General features: G+C 36.6%; 1 protein-coding gene across 1 annotated transcript in view; it reads right to left on the bottom strand.

Annotated features, from left to right (window-relative positions):
- The window catches only part of Snw1 (SNW domain containing 1), a 36,516-nt gene extending 15,458 nt beyond the window's left edge, over positions 1-21,058 (bottom strand). Inside the window, exons 1-7 of the mRNA XM_026401567.2 lie at positions 20,999-21,058; positions 17,139-17,292; positions 11,525-11,686; positions 2,635-2,730; positions 2,432-2,538; positions 1,529-1,633; positions 225-294 (exon numbers count right to left, since the gene is read on the bottom strand). Coding sequence (XP_026257352.2) covers positions 225-294; positions 1,529-1,633; positions 2,432-2,538; positions 2,635-2,730; positions 11,525-11,686; positions 17,139-17,292; positions 20,999-21,012 — 708 coding nt within the window. The 5' untranslated portion in view covers positions 21,013-21,058. The remainder of the gene's footprint in view (positions 1-224; positions 295-1,528; positions 1,634-2,431; positions 2,539-2,634; positions 2,731-11,524; positions 11,687-17,138; positions 17,293-20,998) is intronic.
- Positions 21,059-21,732: the final 674 nt, after the last annotated feature.

Here is a 21,732-nt window from a genome sequence, read left to right as displayed (position 1 = left end):
CTGTTCATTTCATTAGAAGAAGGGTTTAAGCTACTAATAATAAAATAGCTAACATTTCACATACATATGCATTCTAGAAGCAGTACTTTGTAGTCTTGACTGGGTCATTATTTGATATTGACAAAAGAAATCTTATCAGTTTGGTGACATGTACCTTTAGGCAGAGGGAGGTTATTTATGAAATTAATAGTAAAAACGAGATCATGAACTACAGCAAAGAATACCTTTCGACTAGGAGAGTGCATGACAGGCGCAGGAGGAGAAGGTGGTCCTCGGGGAATTTTCTTATTAATCCTGAAAGAGAAATCAAACACAGAGAGTGATATACTTTTTTGCCCTTTTAGTTTTTATATCTCAAATTTCTCCTTCTTATTTTTTGTTGTGAAAAGCTTTAAACACAGGCAGAAACAGATATAATGAATGTCCATCTACACCTATCATTTGGCATCAGGAATTATTAAAATGCGGTCAATGCTGTCATCATTGTTACTCAGCTGACATCCCAACATTATTGTTACATAATAACAATATGTGTACTGACATATAATTAACTATACATATTTAAAGTGTAAAATTTGATTAAAATTTGGGGCTGGGGTTAGGGCTCAGTGGTAGAGCGCTTGCCTAGCACATGCGAGGCCCTTGATTCGATCTTCAGCACCACATAAAAATAAAATAAAGATATTGTGTCCATCTACAACTAAGAAATAAATTTTTAAAAAAATTTAATTAAAATTTTGCCAGAAAGATACATCTGACACAGTATCACAATTAACACAGTGAACATATCCATCGCTCCAGAAGTTTCTGCATTGCACTTACTCTCCCTTCTTCTGACACCATCTCCTTTTCCACAGGCAAGCACTGTTCTACCTTTTATTACCATAGTTTCCATTTTCTAGAGTTTTATATAAATGGAATCATACTATATGTACTTGTTTTTACCTTTTACTCAGCATAATTATCTTGAGATTCATCTACATTATTGTATTAATATACTTAAAAAATTTTTTTTAGTTGTAGATGAACACAGTATCTTTGTTTATTTTTATGTGGCGCTGAGGATCAAACCCAGTGCCTGACACATGCAAGGTAGCACTCTACCACTGAGCTACAGCCCAGCCCCTACTTTTTTTTTCTTTTGAAGACTTTTTTTTGGGTACTGGGGACTGAACCCCAGGGGCACTTAACCACTGAGCCACATCCCCAGCCCTTTTTTGTATTTTTGAGACAGAGCCTTCCTAAATTGCTGAGGCTGGCCTTGAACTTGCAATCCTCTGCCTCAGCTTCCTGAGTCACTGGGATTACAGAGGTGAGCCATATGCATCCCACTTTTTAACTGGGACATTTTTCTCCTTTAATATCTTTAAGAACAGTGGTTAGCATCTTTAAGATATTATATATAAGACATTAAATATAAGACATTATATATCAAATATCCTTTAATATCTTTAAGAACATTTGGGACATTTTTCTCCTTTAATATCTTTAAGAACAGTGGTTCAGTCTTGTGAAACAATCTACTTACTTGAACCTTGGAGGTTCCATTGGATCTTTCTGCATTTCTACCATTCGAATAACCCTCTGTTTAGCTCCAGAGTTGAAAGCTACTCCTTGCTGAGATGGTGTGTACCTAAAGAAAGTAGATGGAAACTAAGGGTGTAACTAATTCAAGTTTTCAGTAGGTATTTTCCTATTATAATCTTAAGAGACTACACTTTCAAATCTCTTCACAAAGGATTAACAGAAAATTACAAAATATCTAAGCAGAGCCATCAGGAACAGAAATAAGAGAATTAGCAGGAATTATGAGTTACAAACAATGTAAACTGGAGTGGTTAGATTGTCAATAATCCATCCTCATCCATTTTCTAACATGGAAAGTATAATTGTTCAGTTTCACAGAGAGGAGGTCTAGAAATAGTAGCTATTTTCTAAGTGTGTATTTGAGGAAAAACTACCCACATAAAAATCCCAGCAGGAATCTCACAGCAGTTTTTGATTAAGTTGTGAAACAGAGAAAAAATAATGGCAGCAGCCCTAGCAGCTCTGAGTTTTTCTTTAAAGTCTATATGTGAATCATTTGTCCACACAAAGATTTAGTTGAGTGAAGCCCCTCAAAATTCAGAAGGATTGTAAGGTCGTCTATTATATTCAATAGGAAAACTATAACAATTGTGGTTAGGATCATATACCACAAGTAACTTATTTTCTAAAATAAAAAAAAATACTTTGAAAATATCAATAACAGCATACATCTTAATGTGGACATCTTTAAAAATTCTGCTTTAAATTGTTTGCAAGGAGTCAACAGACATCCCTATTCAAGACAATTCATTTATAATTATGACTATGTAGGATATTGAATGAATACCAGAACTCTTAAGTCAAATGAAGTCTGAAGAGAAATTAAGAATTCCAGGCCTCATACCGGATGTACTGAGCAGGAGCCAGTTTATCAGCTGCTCGAACTGGCATGGCTGCAGCAACCTTCTGTGATACAGATTTCTCTAAGGCTACCCTTGTCTTTTCTGTTATCTGAAATAAGAAACATCATACTGAGTGGTTTGGAAGTTAATAAGGATGTAAAAAGTCATCTAAGATAATTATATATATATATCAATTCCCAGTTACCTCTTTAATAGCTTCTTCATCAGGTCTTTGTAGGTCTGGATCATCTGCATTCATAACCTCCTTTGGAACCAGGTCAGTGTATTTGCTATAAATGACCTGAAATGTTTAAACACAAGCAAGCAGAGAATGAAAAAATGCAACCTCATTAAGTCATTCCAGATGTCAACATGTCCTCTCAGCACACTTATAAATTTAGGACACTCAGTTTTGTCTTTTTGATTTTAAAACCAAGAAAGCTTAAACTACATACACAAATTGCTGCCTGGGCTGTAAGTTAATAATTTTCCTTTGACCCCATGCATTTAAATTATTTGAGATCTTCTAATCAAGTCAGAATCAAAATAAATTGTGCCAACAAAATCTTATGCATCAGTGATCTCTATTTTTGAGGCTCACTAGGACTTGAAATTAATGATGATATAAATTGCCCAAAGAACCATTATCTCGGATTAAAAACTCATCAGAATTTAAGTCAGGTTACCAAATAATTTCCAAATTCACTGGGCCTAGAAAATTTCATTGACCTCATCGTATTTATAATGTTTCTCTTTTTTTGCCATCAATTCTATTCACAGACTAAGAAAATGAATATGTGCCACAGTGAAAAAACCCAGAACATTCTCTTCGATGTTAGACAAAAATGAAAGAGAAAAAACAAAATACATCCTATATACATAACTTATTTTATACCCAAAATCAAGACTGGTAGGCTCAATATAGATTCATTTTAGACTGACCATGGGTGATAGGCCCCCAACAAACAGAATATTACTTGCTTTTACAGACATCTATAGTTAAAAAAATGCATATTTTAAAGAAAAAGAGATCACAGAAATTTAAACACTAAAATAATAGGCATTCTAGATTTTAATGCTTTAATTAGAATTCTTTGACAAAAAAGAACGACTTATAAATACGAAAGAAATTAAAATTCCTAAGCATTTGAAACCTTCAAAAGTTTTCTACAGAAGAAAAATATAAGTCAAAGTCTTATACTAATAATTTTGTCCTATCATATGACAGTTCTTAAAACTGTTTAGGGAAATGTACATTATTCCTTATTTCCCATTTCAAACAGTGGACCAAGACATTCTCAGGCTTACTTGACCTGACCTGGCTTTGCCTGCAGCATCAATCTCCCTCCATAAATTCTCACTCCTTCATGCATGTTTCAGTCACACAGCTCTTCTGTTCCTTAAACATGCTTTCCCACCAGTTCTGAACCTTTACAGAATACTGATCCCAGTTCTTCATCTCTGCATCAGATCAAAAGGGCCCATACTGGTGAGGCCTGACTAGCCTTGTGAAAGCAGCAGCCCCTTCCTCAACCATTCTGCTTCACATCACTCTTTACTGTCTTCAAAGTGCTATTCATAGTATGAAATTATTTATTTATTCTACTTGTTTACTATTTTCCCTATTTAAAAAGGCTAACATTATTGAGCACATATTATGTCACTTTTTGTTTTAATACACACATTAATTAATTTGACCTTAGTATCAACCCTGATAGGTACGATGATTATAGCTGTACTACTGATGAAAATATTCATGAAAGTATTTCTGGTGCCTATAACAATGCTTGGTGCATAAGAGATATTTAGTTATTTTTTTGTACAAATTAATGAATAAATTAATTTAAAGAAGTTTTATCACATGCTACGGGTACTTATATTTTAGGTACTATAGGACCAACTTTGGAAAAAACTACCTCATAGGTATAAACTGAAATCTTTAGCTTATTTCTCTAAAGAATGAGAAGCGGGATCAGGTAAGAAAGTACAAATTTAGCACAAGATGTCCTATTGACATGTGAGCTATTAATGTTATCATCCTTCAAGGTTTATTTTGGAAGGGATCCTAAAGTTGACTTTAATGAGAAGTTAGGCTCACTACATTAAGATTACATAGCTTTGGGCTGGGATTGTGGCTCAGTGGTAGAGCACTCGCCTAGCACGGGCCGGACACGGGTTCGATCCTCAGCACCACATAAAAATAAAGGCATTGGGTTCAGTCCATCTACACCTAAAAATATAATAAATGTCTTAAAAAAAAAAAAAGATTACACAGCTTCTAACAAACACCAAATGTCTTCTTTTCAGGAAGGAAAAATCCATACTACACAAATTGAAAATTATATAACAACACTACAGAAGACAATACCTAGACTATGAAGGGTTAATAATCATTTTCATACAGCAATCACTATAGGAAGATTCTAAGCAAATGGTTCTTGGTAGTCATATAAGTTCACATAAAGTCTCAATACTAATTTAGCATACAAGAGCCATTTGCTGTTTCTTATTTGGGTATTCCAAAGTTAATAACCCTTTAAATGAGCATCAGTAAGATTCTACCATCTCACAAGGCTGAGTGAAGGACATCTGAAGAGTAAGATTCCTCCATGATAATTAACTATAAAACCCCCAATTTTTATAGCCTGAGGACCAAACGTGCTGAAACTCAGTACATTCCAGGAGGTAATGGGGCTGGATAGGGTTACCTGAAAACTACAATATATCCTTGAAGGCAGAAGCATAAATGAGCTTAGTGAATAAGATAAAGGAGGAACTCTTCTGTAAAACAGATAATTCCTTATTACTGAAAATAGGCAAAGAACTAGACTAACTGAAAGGATGAATCCGTCAACATACTCACCGTGTAAAAATAGATTACTTTGTGTAATCATAAAAAATATTTTAAAAAAAATTTTTTTTAGTTGTTAATAGACCTTTATTTTATTTATTTATTTTTATGTGGTGTTGAGAATTGAACCCAGTGCCTCACACATGCCAGGCAGGTACACTACCTCTGAGCCACAGCCCCAGCTCTCATAAAAAATTAATAACATATTTATCATAGGGTCAGTTTAAAGTTGTTAGGGTTTTTTTTTTTTTTTAGGATGTAGTTAGCATTCTTTTAGGTAATATCATGTATATAACATCTTCTATGAAACTATTTCAGAAAGAAAACCACATATACTAGGGCCTTTATTTCAAGAACTGTCACTGAAGTTCATAATTGAAAAGGAGAGAAGCATTTAGTTCTATCAAGATTTATTCCAAGAAACTTTTCTTTCTATCTTATTTTGTATTACAACAAGTCATATTCACAGTACTTACTTTAAATGCACAGAGATCAGTGGCCTTACAACTTGATATAAATATTACCTTGTGGAATCCTGACTTATTCTCTTTACCTCTTAATACTTATTGCTAAAATTGGCATTTTTGGAGGAAGGGGCACTGGGGAATGAATCCAGGGGTGCTTTACCACTGAACTATATCCCTTGTCTTTTATTTTTTTAATTTTAATTTTGAAATAGGGTTTTGCTAAGTTGCCAAGAATCTTGTTAAGTCACTGAGGCTGACCTCCAATTTGCAATCCTCATGCTGCAACCTCGTGTAGCATGCACTACTGTGCCTGGCTAGAATTTCCATTCCTGCTCTCAATTAATATTTTAGTGAGAATTCTACGGTCAGATTCCTCTGAGATAAGTTAGGAATCTTTGCACTACAGTGCAAATTAAAAAATCCTAAAAACCATTTTCATCTTTTGTTGAGAACTCTGCATAAGTCTCCTAAATGATCATGAATTTTAAAAATTCCATTTTGTACAGTAAGTAGTCGATTCCCATTTCTTTTAAAATAGAAAATCAATGCTTTTCATACAGGGTTTTGCTGCCACCTCCAGCTCCCCTCCTATAGCATTTATAAACGTAGAAGGTGTTTCTGGTTAAAACAATGGTGGTTGAGTGGGACACTAGTGGCATTTTACAGGTAGAATCAATTATGTTAAACATTGTACAAAGCTCAAGATAGTGCTGAATAATCAAGTAATGTCACACTCAAAATGCCAATGGTATATAATGTGTACTCTGTTAAATTTGAATTATTAAATGCATTCCAAAACTTCATGCATTAATCCATCCACTTTTAACTAAAAATAAATAAATAAACAAACAAAAAAACAGTGTGAACTTGAGAGTGGTACTTCTCTAAATTACCAGTTTGGGGTTCAGTTCTAGTGGTTGCATTATAGTCAAGCATATAAGCATGGAAATAATGTCACTGTATAAAGGAACAAAGCTTTAGAGACTTTACTGGGTCAAAGTACTGAAATCCAAAAATAAATGGTTCAGTTTTAACTCTATTTTTTTTATATAACTATCAATATAGATCGTTGTCACAGAAATAAAAATATTTTCAGACATTTCCTATAAACCAAACAAAATTCTTTGTTTCCATTTTTGAAATATAATGCAAAGCTGTATTTAATTCAAAATATTACAATATTTTGTATTTGCCAATGTCAAATTATTGTCCCAAAATGTTGCTTTTTCCTAACTGATGAGAGTAGAGAGGTAGCACATCATACCAGTAAAATAATTATTCCAGAAGGAGACATGCACTAAAACAAATGCTAGAGTCAAGTGAAGCTTTCCAATATAAATCCTGCACATATACGGGCCTCTTATTTTCTTTTTGTAGGGTAGATTATGCTTCCTCAATGACTTCAGATTAAGTTTTTTTCCCCCCCATACCAGCTTTACCACTAAGCTACAACTCCAGCCTTTTTATTTTTTGAGACAGGATCTTGTTAAGTTGCTTAGGGCCTCGCTAGATGGGGAAGGCTGCCCTTGAATTTGACAATCCTCTTGCCTCAGTCTCCCAAGTCGTTGGGGTTACAGGAATGCACCACCACTCCTGGCAAGAAGTGGTTTTCTGTTATACAATGAATACTGATATTATTCACCTAAGAAACACTGGTAAATGCCTGTGTGACAAGCTTTCAGGCACTAATGTACCTGAAGAGGAAAAAAGAAAATATCCAATCCTTGCCCTACAACAGCTCATAGTCAAATGTGTTAAACTGCTATGAAAAACACTGGGACTAATGAGGAGAGAGCCGACGTAGCCAGGGAAGATCAGGGAGAGTATCCTGGAATAGTAAAGAATAAGCTGAGATCCGAAAGCAATAGAACTTAGTCAAGGGTAGAGTGCTCCAGGCACAAGAAGAATGTCCATGAGAGTTCTCAAGATAAGAGAGAATGTGTCATATTAGGAGAACTAAAAGTAGTTCTTCATGGAAGATTTTTGAGAAGGCATGAAAATTTTTCCAACTACCTATAATGCTTATTTTATATTGAAAATAAATATAATGGCTAAAACTAAACTGTTTACTTTTTATTTCAGTATACTGGTCCTGAGAATTGAGGCTAGACTAGGAAGGTAAGCAAAGGGGCAAGCTTGCCATAAGGAGGTTGGCCTTTATCCAGAAGACCATGGAAGCAAGTAAAGATTGTAAGCATGTACACTTCTATGTGTATATGTAGAGGAAAGAGAACAGCAGACATGATGTGTCTGTTTTTTTCTGGCAGGCAAGACAAATGCAAAATAGATGGGCTGAGACTTTGCTGTGGTAAGACAAGCAAAAATAATAATGGCCTGAATTAAGTAGTAAGGAAAGGAAGAATACTTGAGAAGTATTAAGGAAATTACATAGAGCACGGTTCCTAAATAGATGGAGGGTCTAGAAGAAACTAAAGAACTAGAATGATTGTTAAGCACAGGGAGAGCATACTGGCAGTGTCATATTTGAAACTGGAATATCCTTTGACTCAGTGAAGTCCACATCTAAGAATTTATTCTACACACAAAAAGGTTTGTATCTATCTTAAATAAAGTGCTATTTGCAAAACCAAAAAATAAAAAGTAAAAACTACCAATGATTTAAAACTTAGGGTGTAACTACACCATGGAAGTATGTATAGATTTTTTTTTTTTTAATTTTTTAGTTCTCGACAGACAACATCTTTGTCGGTATGTGGTGCTGAGGATCGAACCCGGGCCGCACGCATGCCAGGCGAGCGCGCTACCGCTTGAGCCACATCCCCAGCCCTAGATTTTTTTTTTTAACACATAACCTATGTATACTAACAAAAATCTTCAAAACATTAAGTTAAAAAAAGGTCAAAGGAAGTTGTATTAAAATCCCATTCATATAAAAATCTGTTTATAAATGAATATGCATATATAAAGTTAAGAAAAATTATGTCAATATCGAAATCAACAATAAAAGTCTGGAAAGATATACATCACTGTAGTAAAACTAGTTATCTTTGGCAGGTAAAATAAGAGAAAACCAGGTAGGACTGCACATACTTATATATATAGTATATATACTATATACATATACAATGTATATATGTATATAGTGTGTGCATATACACACACCATACATACACACATATATATACTATATAGCTGTAGCTCAGGGTAAATCTGGTTTCAATCCCTGGTATCCAAAAAAAAAAAAAAAAAGCTTCATCTGAAGTCATTGAGGAAGCATAATCTACCCCTGCAAAAGGAAAATGAGGCCCCTATACATGCAGGATTTATACTGGAAGCCTTCACTTGATTCAAGCTGCATTTGGTTTGGTGCATGTCTCCTTCAGGTAGTATACACAGTATATATATACGCGCGTGCGTGTGTGTGTGTGTGTGTATATATATACATACATATATATGCAGTATATATACTCTATATATAGTATGTATGCAGTGTATACATAGCTTTAGAGTATATATGCTGTACATCCTGTATATACCACTGTTATCTTACCATGAGAATATATTACATGTGTAATATTTTAAAAATCTATAAAATAAGAGAAAACAGGACTCTCTGAGGCTTTGGTATAGGCAATGAGAAAGATATCACCATCATTCACTGAATTAGAGAATACAGCAGATAGATTAAGAGACAAATTATACATTTAGGTTTGGATTTGATTACACAGCATTTTAGGGAAATCTCTGTATAACTGTCTGGGCTGGAAACACAGATTCAACAGTTATCAACCTATGAATGGTAACTGAACCCATGGAAATAAATTATATATAAGTTAAGGAGAATGCACTCTGAAAGTGTCAGAGATCTTTGTCAGAAAGCTACCACCACAAATAGGTTGAGGTGAAGCCATACTAGTGAATTAGAGAATTAAAGGGAAGTGAAGTAGCATGAAATCCAGCTCTTTATAAAGAATCTTGAGAAAAGTTTAAGAAAATTAAGTGGAAATTAGGTGGTAGCTTAGAGGGAGCTTTAAGGATAGTCAAGAAAGTTTTTCTTTCAAAAGATAAGAAAAGCAGGCACATTCAAATGCTAATGGGAAGGAGTGTCAGAACTCAAAGACTTGCAGTTAGAATTCAAAAGACAGTTGAGAATAATAACTAATATGTGAGATTTGGAGGGAAAGAGAAGGGATTGTGAACCAGAATACATATGGCAAGATGAGGCTTTGATTATAATCACAGAACTCAATATCCATTTCAACCATTTCTTATAACTTTTGAAATGTAAATACTAGGAAATTTAAAATAAAAAGATCAGGCTTAGAGAGAAGGTATTTCTTATGGAAACAAAAAGAAAAAGGTAAATGCAGAATAAAGTTGCCAGTTTTCTTCTGTCTTTAGACTGAAATAGATGTGAATTACTTGTTCAGGATAAGACAGGATGGAGAGTAGCAGGAGTTACACACAAGTTGGTGGTAGCAAGAAGGGAGCAGGGCTGAAGATATAAATTTGAATGCCTGCATTTTTCCAAAAAGCTCAGCAGTCCTGTTGGAGGACTAAGGATGGGCTGTCAGTACTATTTTAGAAGGCAAAATAAAAAAGTCTGGGAGAGAGAAGCAAAGGATAGGTTCTGAAAGCTCTCAGGTATTTTTTTCCAACATCATCAATTCTAAAGAAATGTTTTACTTCTATCTCAAGTATTTATTTACAAGGGGGAGAAAAACCAAACTAGGTCTCCTCAAAAATAGTTCCTTGGCTCTGGGCATAGCCGCTATGTGATGAGATTATTTTAAGCAAATTTTATTTTTGGTTTTTGGATTACTTTGCAAGCAGGGCCATCCTAAATCTGCATGCAAATGCTAGTTTTGTTCTTAATCTAGGGCAAAAGAAGCTTGTGTTTATAATTCAAATGAACTATTAAAATAAGAGCTGGGATATAGCTCAGGGGTAGAGCATGAGCAAAGTCCTTTGGACAATAACACATACACAAATTTAAGATAAATAAATAAAATAAGCATCTAAAAATGTATTCTGTTAGCATATGGTGGGAATTAGAAGAGATGGCAGACAAAATTAAAAGTAGATTTTGGTTTTGGTGGGTGTAGCCTCAGTTGTAGAGTATTCGCCTAGCACAAGGAGGCACTGTGTTTAATTCCCAGCATTGCCAAAAAAAAAAAAAAAGGTTGACTTTATTAGGGTTTTAGAATTGTAGACTTTAAATATTAGAGTGTCAGCCAGGCATTGTGGCATATACCTTTAATCCCAGCTACTCAGGAGGGTGAGGCAGGATGATCTCAAGTTCAAGGCCAGGCTAGGCAGCTTAGTGACATCCTATCCTCAAAATAGAGAGGGCTGAGGATACAGCTCAGTAGTTAGGAATACCACTGGGAGGGCTGGGGATATAGCTCAGTTGGTAGAGTGCTTACTTTGTATGAACAAAGCCCTGGGTTCAATCCTCAGCACCATACACACACACAAAAAAAAAAACAACAAGCAGCCCTGGGTTCAATCCCCAGTACTGCCCCTTCCCCTAGCTCAACAATTTGTGTAGAATTTCAAGACAAGTCACTACTGGATACAGTACCAAAGTTAACCTAAGCATACTTCATTGATACTTTTATATATTTTTTGGTGCTAGGAATTGAACCCAGGGTCTTGTTCATGCTAGGCAAGAGCTCTTCCATTTTAGCTGTGTCCCTAACTTCACTGCTACTATTAATATAACACACACAAAACAAAAACAAAAATAAAAAACCTCACAAAACATTCATCAATGAGGAAAACAAAAAACAAAGAACAACCCAATGAGAGATTACCTTGTCTTTTGACTGTCCTTGTCGAGCAATTGCATCATATTTAATCTTTCCTTCAGGATCCACCTGAATGGCCAGTGCATTTGACATTTTTTTCTTTCGTCCCATATCCAGGGGATACTGGGCCACATGGATTTCTGGAAAGGCACCTCCATCTCCAAAATCCTGAATATTAAAAGAAATAAAAGGAATATTTAGTAATAACTAGAGACTCAAGATAAATTCATTTATTCAACAAATAATCATTGAGTCCTTAGCATTGTAGAGCTTACAGGCCAATGAGCAAAGATACAAAAAAATATATTCAGAGTGCCATGAGGGTAATACAGATCCTAGAACCAGGTGCTACTTTGATAGAGTGCTTGCTACAACCTTTGTTAAGAAGCAACATGAGTAATGTGTAAGCTAAAGCCTGATGGTGAGAAAGCAGTTATGGGAAAATCTAAGGCAAGCATTTTCTAGGCAGAGCAAACAGCAAATGTGAAGGACCTTCTGCAAGGAGGAGCTTGGCATGTTCTAGGAAACAAAAGTCCAGTGGAGCTAATAGCTTACTGTGAACAAAGGAACTGACACCATATGAAGTAAGAAAAAATGTTTAGGACAAAGCAAAGACTATGGTTTTGGCATGTATGCACACATACATACAGGGTAAGAGATATTTAGGGGTAGTAATGTAAAGAATTTTTCTTGGAATTAGATTTTATTAAAATAATATCATTGGGCTGGGGATAACACAGCAACACCTTGGGTTCAATCCTGGGCACTAAAAAAATAAAAAGACATCATTTACTCATTATTATGAGAAGCAAATAAATAAGATAGGAAGAACCTAGAAATGAATTACCATATTTCTTTCTTTCTTTTTGTAGTGCTGGGGATCAAACCCAGGGCTTCAAGCATGCTAAGCAAGCATTCTTACTTAGCTATATTCCCAGCTTGGAAAACATACATGTGTGAGTGTGCACATGACTGACACATACATATACATACACAGTGTTTGTGTTGTATTATTACTGGGGGGATGAAATGGGGGGAAGAGATAGAATCTAAGTTGCCCAGGCTGGTCTCAAATTCCTGGATTCAAGTGATCCTCCTGCCTCAGCTGGGAAAACAGGTGCATGCTACTACACCGGGCTCACACTTATAATAGTGATTACATACAATTATTTAGGAGGGAGAACAGACTTCTAAAGTAGAACCATCTAAAGAGTTTGTCATTGATGTTTATATTGACTAAAAAAAGGGCCAGCCATGGTGGCACATTCCTATAACCCCCGTGGCTTAGGAGGCTGAGGCCCTATGTAACTTAGCAAGACCCTGTCTCAAAATAAAAAATAAAAAGGGCTGGGGGTGTGGCTCAGTGGTAGATAGAGCACCCCTGGGTTCAATCCCTGGTAGCAAAAAAGAAAAGGTCATAAAATAAACATTAAGATCAAGTATAATTTTAAATTTTAAAAAAAATTATTTATTTTATTTTTTTCAGAGAGAGAGAGAGAGAATTTTAATATTTATTATTTTAGTTTTCGGCGGACACAACATCTTGTTTGTATGTGGTGCTGAGGACCGAACCCAGGCCGCACGCATGCCAGGTGAGCGCGCTACCGCTTGAGCCCCCCCCCAAATTTATTAGTAGTTGCTTAGTACCTTGTAATTTACAAAATGAAACTCATTTTATCTTATTTAACTTTTATAACTAGCACTCTCATATTTTCATTCAGAAAGAATTCAGATTTAGAAAAATTAAAGTGATTTCCTAAGGTCTCATATGCATATGAACTTGAACTCCATTCTTTTGACTCCAAAGGGCTTTTTCACTACTCTGAGATACCTTTCTTAAAAAAAAGTCACGGGGCTGGGATTGTGAGTCAGTGGTAGAGTGCTTGCCTAGCACAGACAGGACTCGGGTTCAATCCTCAGCACCACATAAAAATAGGGGCATTGTGTTGTGTCCATCTACCCTAAAAAAATAAATATTAAAAAGAGGAAAAAAAAAGTCAAACCATGGCACAAAAATAAAAGACAAAGGGATAAACCCACATAAATAGTTATCTCATACTAGACAAAAAGCACCAAAAGCATTCTGGGAAAAGATAGCCTATTCAACAAATGGTGCTGGGAAACTAAAATCCACATGAAACAAAATGAAATTAAACCCCTCTCTCTCACCCTGAACAAAACTCAACTCAAAGTGGATCAAAGACTTAGGCACTAGAAGAGACCCTGTGCCTAACAGAAGAAAAAGAAGGCCCAAATCTTCATTCCGTTGCCCAAGGATCTGACTTTCTTAACAAGACTCTTAAAAAGTACAAGAAGTAAAATCAAGAACAGAAGCAACAATAAACGTTGGTGAGGATATAGAGGAAAATGTTCATACATTGCTGGTACAACCATTACGGAAATGGTATGGAGACTCCTCAGAAAACTTGGAATGGAACCACCAAATTACCCAGCTATCTCACTCTTTGGTTTATACCCAAAGGACTTAAAATCAGTGTACTACAGTGACACAGCCATATCAATGTATACAGCAGCTCAACTCACAATAGTTACATTATGGAACCAAACTAGGTGGCCTTCAACAGATGAATGGGTAAAGAAAATGTGGTATATATACACAATGGACTATTACTCAGCCATAAAGAAGAACAAAATGATGGAATTTGCCAGTAAATGGATGGAGCTGGAGAATAGCATACTAAGCAAAATAAGTCAATCCCCCAAAAACCAAAGGCCAAATGTTTTTTTCTGATATGTGGATGCTAATTCACAATAAGTGAAGGTGCTAGGGAAGAACAGTTACTTTGTATTAGGTAGAGGGGAGTGAAAGGGCCATGGGGTTGGAAGGATAGTAGACTGAATCTGACATTATTACCCTATGTACACGAGGAGTGTGATTCTACATCATGTTTAACCAGAAGAATGAGAAATTACATTCTTTATGTGTGAAGTGTCAAAAATGCATTCTACTGTCATGTGTGATTAATTGGAACAAATAAAAAGACAGAGAAAAAAAAAAAAAGGCCAACCAGTACAGGCCAAGAAACCCCAGTATGAAAATTGGAACTTTTTGAGGGTTGAAATAGCCTCAAAAGATTTTAGACTTCTGAGGATCAAGATTAGGGGTGCGAACTGGGGTGCACAACCAGTAAAGTCTAGACAAATACCCTGAAACCTGAAAAACCTCTGGTCCCAAGGATTTCAGACAAGAATATTCAATTTGCACTACTAAGAATGATAAGAAAAACATTGATCATTTAGAGGGGTCTGATGGAAAAATTATAAAAATATCTGCTTTTACAAGACATCTTCAAGCAATATTCCATTAGATCTAGTATATATGAGTCCCTAGGTATAATATGCTTATTTGCTGAGAGATTTGGAATATTTGAAAATGAACAGAATAAAGCGGAAAGAGAATTTTTTTTTTGTAAATTAGGAAGAAATAGTTAAAATATTCCCAAGAAAAGTGCTTCCTGTACCCAGACCATCAATCTGACACATGCTCAGAATTGCTAGAGTTCTTCAACTATAATAAGCACTTCAGAACTGTAGATGTAGCATTATGTGGTCATTAAGCTTGCCAGAAAATCATAGCTTTTACACTGAAGACTAGAACAAAATGCCTTCTTCCACAGAACATTCACTCTCCTCAAAGCATCCAAGGCATTTCCAGATTAGCTGGCCATTTTAGTTTGATTTTCAAATAAACAGTTCTGTTCCACCAGGATACATGAAACCTTTGATAATCAATTAAGATTTTAAAAAGCAGTCAAATGTCATAAAGCTGATCCATTGTATGAAAATGAGGCCTGCCACCCCCATTCTGTAATCTACTGAGAAACTAAAAAAAAAAAAAAGATATAATTTCAAGAGAAACAGAATTCTTCAATTAGCTAATGCCAATCACTACTTTTTTGCTTCAGGTAAGAGGGCATTATAGCCTCCTCTTTTATTTTGCCTTTCTCACAAATTACAGTCCCAGAGAGAACAAAACCAACAACAAAAATCCTTCAATATAGTAGGGCTGATCTTCTCACAGAGGAATTCATAAAGACCAGAGGAAACATGAGGGGAAAACCTCCTGAAATATGTAAGGGCCAGGTACAGTCTAGCTGAGTGTTTATCTCGTAGGCTCTATCTACCTAGTCTGACAGGCAGACATGGGAGAGAGAAAACAGATGGCTTCTTATAGGATTCTAAGCAACAAGTTTCAATTCAAAAAAATATTATGATCACCACTTGGAGGCATATGAAAAAGGCAAGCGCCCTTCCCATTTGTGAAGTAAAAGTCATAACCACATAAGAACAGAGTATAAGAAAGTGATAAAATAAAAATAAATGAAGTGCAAAAACACATAGCCATTTTAGATTTTTAATGGGGCACATCCATTCCTTGGCATGTGGAAGAAAATTTGTAGTAATGAGAATGAACACTGGGAGAGGGAGAAGAAAAAGGCTTGATAAAAGCAGAGTTTATCTTGTGTTAAAAAATATTTATCTCAAATGTTTGTTTTCTCCCTAGATAAGGAAGGTGGTTGTTATGGCCTGGGTTTGTCTCCCCAAAACTCCTATGTTAATGCAGGAATATTCTGAAGTAAAATGACTGAACTGTGAGAGCTATACCTAATTAGTCCATCCTAGTTGGACTGACTGGATGGTAGATAGAGACTGAGGGGAGGCAGGTCACTGGGGGTGTGCCCTGGATTCATCTTTCCTCTCCTTTGTCTCTCAGCTTCTGGGCCACCATAAGGTAAGCAGCTTTCTTCAGTCATGATGCTAGGCCTCACCTCAGGCCCAAAATAAAAGCCAGCTAACCATGAACTAAACCTCTGGCCCAAATACACATTTCCTCCTCTTAGTTGCTCTGGTCAGGTATTTTGGTCATAGTGACAAAAAAACTGACTAACACAGTGGTCTAGTATGGAAAGATTTCCCTGGAATCGGGAAAATAAATATGCATTGAATGGACTGATGTATAGGATCCCGAGTAACAGGTGCTGTTGAGAAGTTTGTTATTTGGAAACAAGGCAGAGATATAAAAAAGGATCACTCTATAGATTCTTCCTTCTCTTCTACTTCCTATAAGTCAACTATGAAATTTTGTCTCTCATTTCCCCAAACATTATCTAATCTGCTGATTAACATTCTCAGACTGAAGAAAACAGATGGGGTTAAAAAAAATCAATAAAGGAAATGCTATTAAACCTTCCCTTAAAGGAAACTCTTTCAGGGTTATATGGTATTATTATTTTAGTTGGTGTTGTGGAGAGAACTCAAACATAAAATCACTTTATTTTCACCTCTTACTTTACCATTATTGTCCACATGCTATATAATTCCTAGATTCATAAAGGGTATGTTAGTTCCTTATGTACATGTTTAATAGTTTCGCATTAGAAGAGACAAAATGGCATAGTTCTCTAGTGATCACAAACCAGTGACAATAAGCAAGACGAAAAAGAAATCTTCTGAGGGAAGTATGTCTTGAGAGCTCACAAGCAGAATTTCTATCACTGACATTAATAATCAGAAAATCTAGGGTTTAAATATATTTTACAACATATAATAATAAATTTCAACATAATTTAATAAATCAAAACAGAACATCCATATTTACCTCTAACAACCGAGGTATCCAGCCTTTTCGGTACCCGTATGGGGGTGGTTCTCTCCGGGAGGAGACCAGTGAGGTCTGCCGTGATCGCTGAGATCTTGCTTTTTCTTCAGCCTCAAGCTGGTCTTGAGATAGCTGAGTAGGTGCAGGTAAAAAGCTATAGAAAACAAGAGTCAGAATTTTAAAAACTCTTACATATACCAAGCATTTTATTATGTGTGGCAAAAAAGAAGCACTAAGAGACATACAATAAAAAAAAAATCCAACTGCAATCAAGACAAATGGTATCCATTATAAAAAACTACAGATATTTACATAATAGACAAACTATTGAGCTTTTATTCTTCTATATCTTTTCTTTTAACAAGCAAATACACATTCCCCATTACCCAGGTGCCGAATGTCCAGTATATGATTTTCTAAATATCCTTCCTATTCTTATACTTCTTTAAAAAACTATTTTATTCATACGTGCTCCTTACTTTTTTTTAACTATTTCAATGTCAATACAAAAGAACAAGGATTCAAAGTGAATTTAACAAAGACACAGATACACGAAAATATAAACTGCATACTTGAGGGCATTTTCCCAAGAGTCTAATTTAGAATGAAATTTAAAACTTAACAGGCTAAAGAATGAAAGCAGAAATCCTGAAGATGTGGCATTATTTAATCAGAACAACTTTCTACTAAATTACTCTTAACAACTTTTAAGTATTATGTTATCACAGTGGTATCTAAAGTTCAAACAAAACAAATAAAACAAAAGGATTCCAGTAGATGTACATTGAAGGGAAAAATAATTCAAGTTCCTCTGTGATTCTTGGCACAAAGTCTGAATATGTAGGAGACTTTATTCAGTTACCAAAAATATTTCTTGATCACTTGGGCGCAAACACTATACTAGACAGGCAATGAAAATATAACTGAGAAACCTTATAGTCTTATGAGAGAGAAAGACAATTGCACAAATTCATAATTATAAATACATTAAGTGTTAAGCAAAAAATACAGAGTGCTATGACAGCATTCAACAGAGGGTTTACCAGTTCGGGAGGTCAGGTTATAATAATGGCTAAGAGCTCAGAGTTCAAAATTTACCTTGTAACACTTAAAAACCTGGGTGAGTTATTTATCTCTATGAGCCTGTTTTCTCACCTGTAATGACAGATCACAGAAGAGTATCTACCTTATGAGGTTCTTATGAGCATTAAACGAGAACATTCACCAATCAGTTGGCAAAGTGTCTAGATACTGCTAAACCTATGTTCCAAAAATGATTATTTGGACTTGTTCCATGATTTCCCAGTTTGTGTTCACTGCCCGCAAACTATGTTCCCTCTTGGCCCTCAGCACACAACAAGAACATCTACTTATTGAACTGCAATTATCTATTAATTTACCTATCATTTCCTCACTAGACAGTGTTATGCTCTCTGCCTGTTTCATCCTAAATGTCAAGGCATTGTCTAGCTGACTACAGGAGTACCTTAAATGTCTGCAAGGTGAATTCACTCATCCCTTGCACTCACCATCTTTGTGTCACTATAGCTTTCTCACCTTTACTCAAACAAGCTGTCTCAGGCCCTTTACATTTGCTAATATTCTATTTATTTATTAAGAACAATTTCTGCTGGGCACAGTGGCTCATACACCTGTAATCTGAGCATCTCAGGAGGAACCTAAGTTCAAGGCCAGCCTCAGCAATTTGGTTAGGTCAAGAGCAATTTAAGGAAAACCTGTCTAAAAAAGGCTGGGATGTGGCTCAGTGGTAGAGTGCCCCTGGGTTCAATCGCCAGTACAAAAAAAAAAAAAAAATCCAATTTCTGTGCACCCTAGCATTAAAGTCTCACTCAATCACACCTCCCTAGAGCCGTTTTGCACCACCTTGTCCAAAATAGTCACTTCACCAGATGGACTCACAATCTAATCCTTTCTTATTCCCAGCATTTATTACTAAAGGCATTATTGATTTTACTCATATATAATGTCTGTCCTACTAAAATATAAGCAGGAGGAGGAGAATGCAATGATACAGGAAAACCAGTTTCTCCTACTAGCTCATTTAACAATCGACAATATGTAAGATTTAGGACACCAAATGTGTGGGATGCTTCCCTTACACATCAAGCTATCAACTGTCCTTCAGGGTCTCCAGTACATCCTAGTTGGGTGTTTTCTAATGCAATTCAATTTTGATAGTGTCTAATGGAGATAGTTCCAGACCCCACAGGTTAGATGCCAATTCCAAGTCTGGACTTTTGACACACTGACTACAAACTAGAGTCGTACCACCTCAGCTCAAACAATAACAAAACCCCAAACATTTACCTAGCCAGGTGTAAGAGTGCTATCTGGGAGGCTGAGGTAGGAGGACTGCAAATTAAAGACCAACCTCTACAACTTAGCAAGACTCTGTCTCAAAATAAAATAAAATTATGGGCTTGGGTCCAAATCCTGGTACTTAAATAAATAAATAAGTAAAAACTAATGTTTACAGATTTATATAAAGGATATTACAAAAGACACCAATGAACACCAGATGGAACCTATGGAAAGCTGGGTAGTCCCCCAAATTGACCATTCAGAGACTGCAATCTGCCAATGCAATTTTAAGCACAGAATACCCACTACATCTCTGGTATTGTTTCCAGGTGTTCATTTCCAATTCCATGTTTTCCAAAAATTCTTCATTCATAACCCTACTACTATCTAGTGCAGTGCTTTGCACCTGGAGGACATTAAAATGTTTGCTGCCTGTATCATTTACTAAAGAAAACTCTTCAGTCCACACAACTCATTGAATCTAATTCTTTTTACACTTAGGCTGGTACTAAACAAATAAACATTGTGTTGTTCTTTGTCTTATGATCGTACTAGTACCCCATCTTCTCTGCAACTCAAAAGTTATATTTTCTTCTGTACAAAAGACTCCTAAGATAGGGCAAGATACCCAGTAGTAATCCCCTGTAATTGAAACATTTTTAGGATTCATCAGTTAGGGAATATATGCGAGGAGAATGAAGTGTATTACAGGGCCTCAAGCTGAGGTCCTAAAATGATTACTTTCTTTGCGCTTGTACTGTTGAGTTTCGCATGGAAAGTTTTTCTACTTAGACGGAGCAGCAAGGTCGCGGGCTGGCACGAGTTACGTAACTTCTTGGAATCTCCCACTTAACAGCATCTTTTCTCTTAATGGCGGGAGCGCTTTACCTTCGGTTACCAAGGCAACCGGGAATAGCAAAAAATCGGAGGTAGTTCTATCTACGGAAGAAATTCTAAGGTCCAAAGTTAAAGTGCTGAGCAAAGGTGAATTTAGTAGAAAGCGGCCTCTACTGAGGCCACTTTAAAATCCCTGTTCAGTTCCGCTCTCAGCCCCCCCCCCTTTTTTTTTCCTGTTCCTAGAAATCCCAGTGTCGGAAAACAGGCGGGAGAGAGATCATCGCAGACAAACAGCCCGAAAGCCGCGAAGTCGCCTCCCGCGCGCTCCACTCATCCTGGAGAAATAAAGACGCTGCCCTCCACGGCCCCACCGCGTCCACCCGAGCAGCGGACATGCAGGAGCGCCCTCCAACCCGCTGTGAAGCTTAAGCAAAGAACACGTGAGACTCCAGCGCGAGGCCACGCCGCGGCTTTGGGTCACAGGAAGGGGGAGAACTCAACCCGGGAAGCCCCTCAGGAAAGATCCCGGTTTCGGCGAGGCCTAGTCGCCGCGGCGGCCAGCGGGGAGGTCTAGCCATGATCCCAACCCACGTCGTTCTTTTCCCCAGGCCAGGTTATCTCCGGGGGCGTGTAGACAAAGAAAAGAAAAAGGTGTTTACTCCCAGACCCTTCCGTATCGAGGACCCGAATCAACAACCCACCTGGTGAGCGCCATCTTCTTCCGCTTCTTCCAGGGCGAGCGACAGCGCCGCGGGGCGGGCCTTTCCCGGCGACGGGGAACGGAAAGGAAGGAGCGCGCGATACGCCGGCGCCCTGGCCGCAAGGCGTTGTGGGACTCGTAGTTCTTTGAACAGTAGTAGTCTGTACTCCTGACCAGACCTAGCGGTTTATCACGATAATAGCTTATGTCAAAAGCAAGTGCATTCAGGAAATGATATAACCCGGTCATTCATACTCTGTGACCTGAGACGGCGTTCACTAGGCAGAAAAACGAAATTGAAGGAAGATGCCTTTTTTACTGCTTTATTTTATTCCCTACTCAGTCCCATTCCACTCCACTAGTAAAGTTTCAAATATAAAAGCCTTCTGGGGGCAACAATGTTGAGTGAAAAGGTGTCAGGTTTTTAAAACGGTAGAAAATCGTGAGACTGGACAGTTATTGTGTGTGTGTGTGTGTGTTTATATTATTCATTATATTGTACTGATTGTGAGACTTAAATGTGGGTAATATAGGTAGGTAGCTTTTTTTTTTTTTTTACTCTTTTTACTTTTTTTACTCTCTAAAGTTCTATAGAAATACGTTGGTTCTTAGAGTTAATATTTTGGCTGACAGAGATGTGATTTAACCTTTGCTCCAGGAATGTATTATTTCTAAAAAGAGCATAAAAGAGGAGCAAATTAGAGAAGGTCCCAAAGGCAAGATCAAGGGGCTTAG

This window comes from Urocitellus parryii, chromosome 6 (genome assembly GCF_045843805.1).
Source record: "Urocitellus parryii isolate mUroPar1 chromosome 6, mUroPar1.hap1, whole genome shotgun sequence".
NCBI lineage: Eukaryota > Metazoa > Chordata > Mammalia > Rodentia > Sciuridae > Urocitellus > Urocitellus parryii.
The sequence above is the reverse complement of the archived record's forward strand: the minus strand, read 5'-3'. Positions and strand labels throughout refer to the sequence as shown.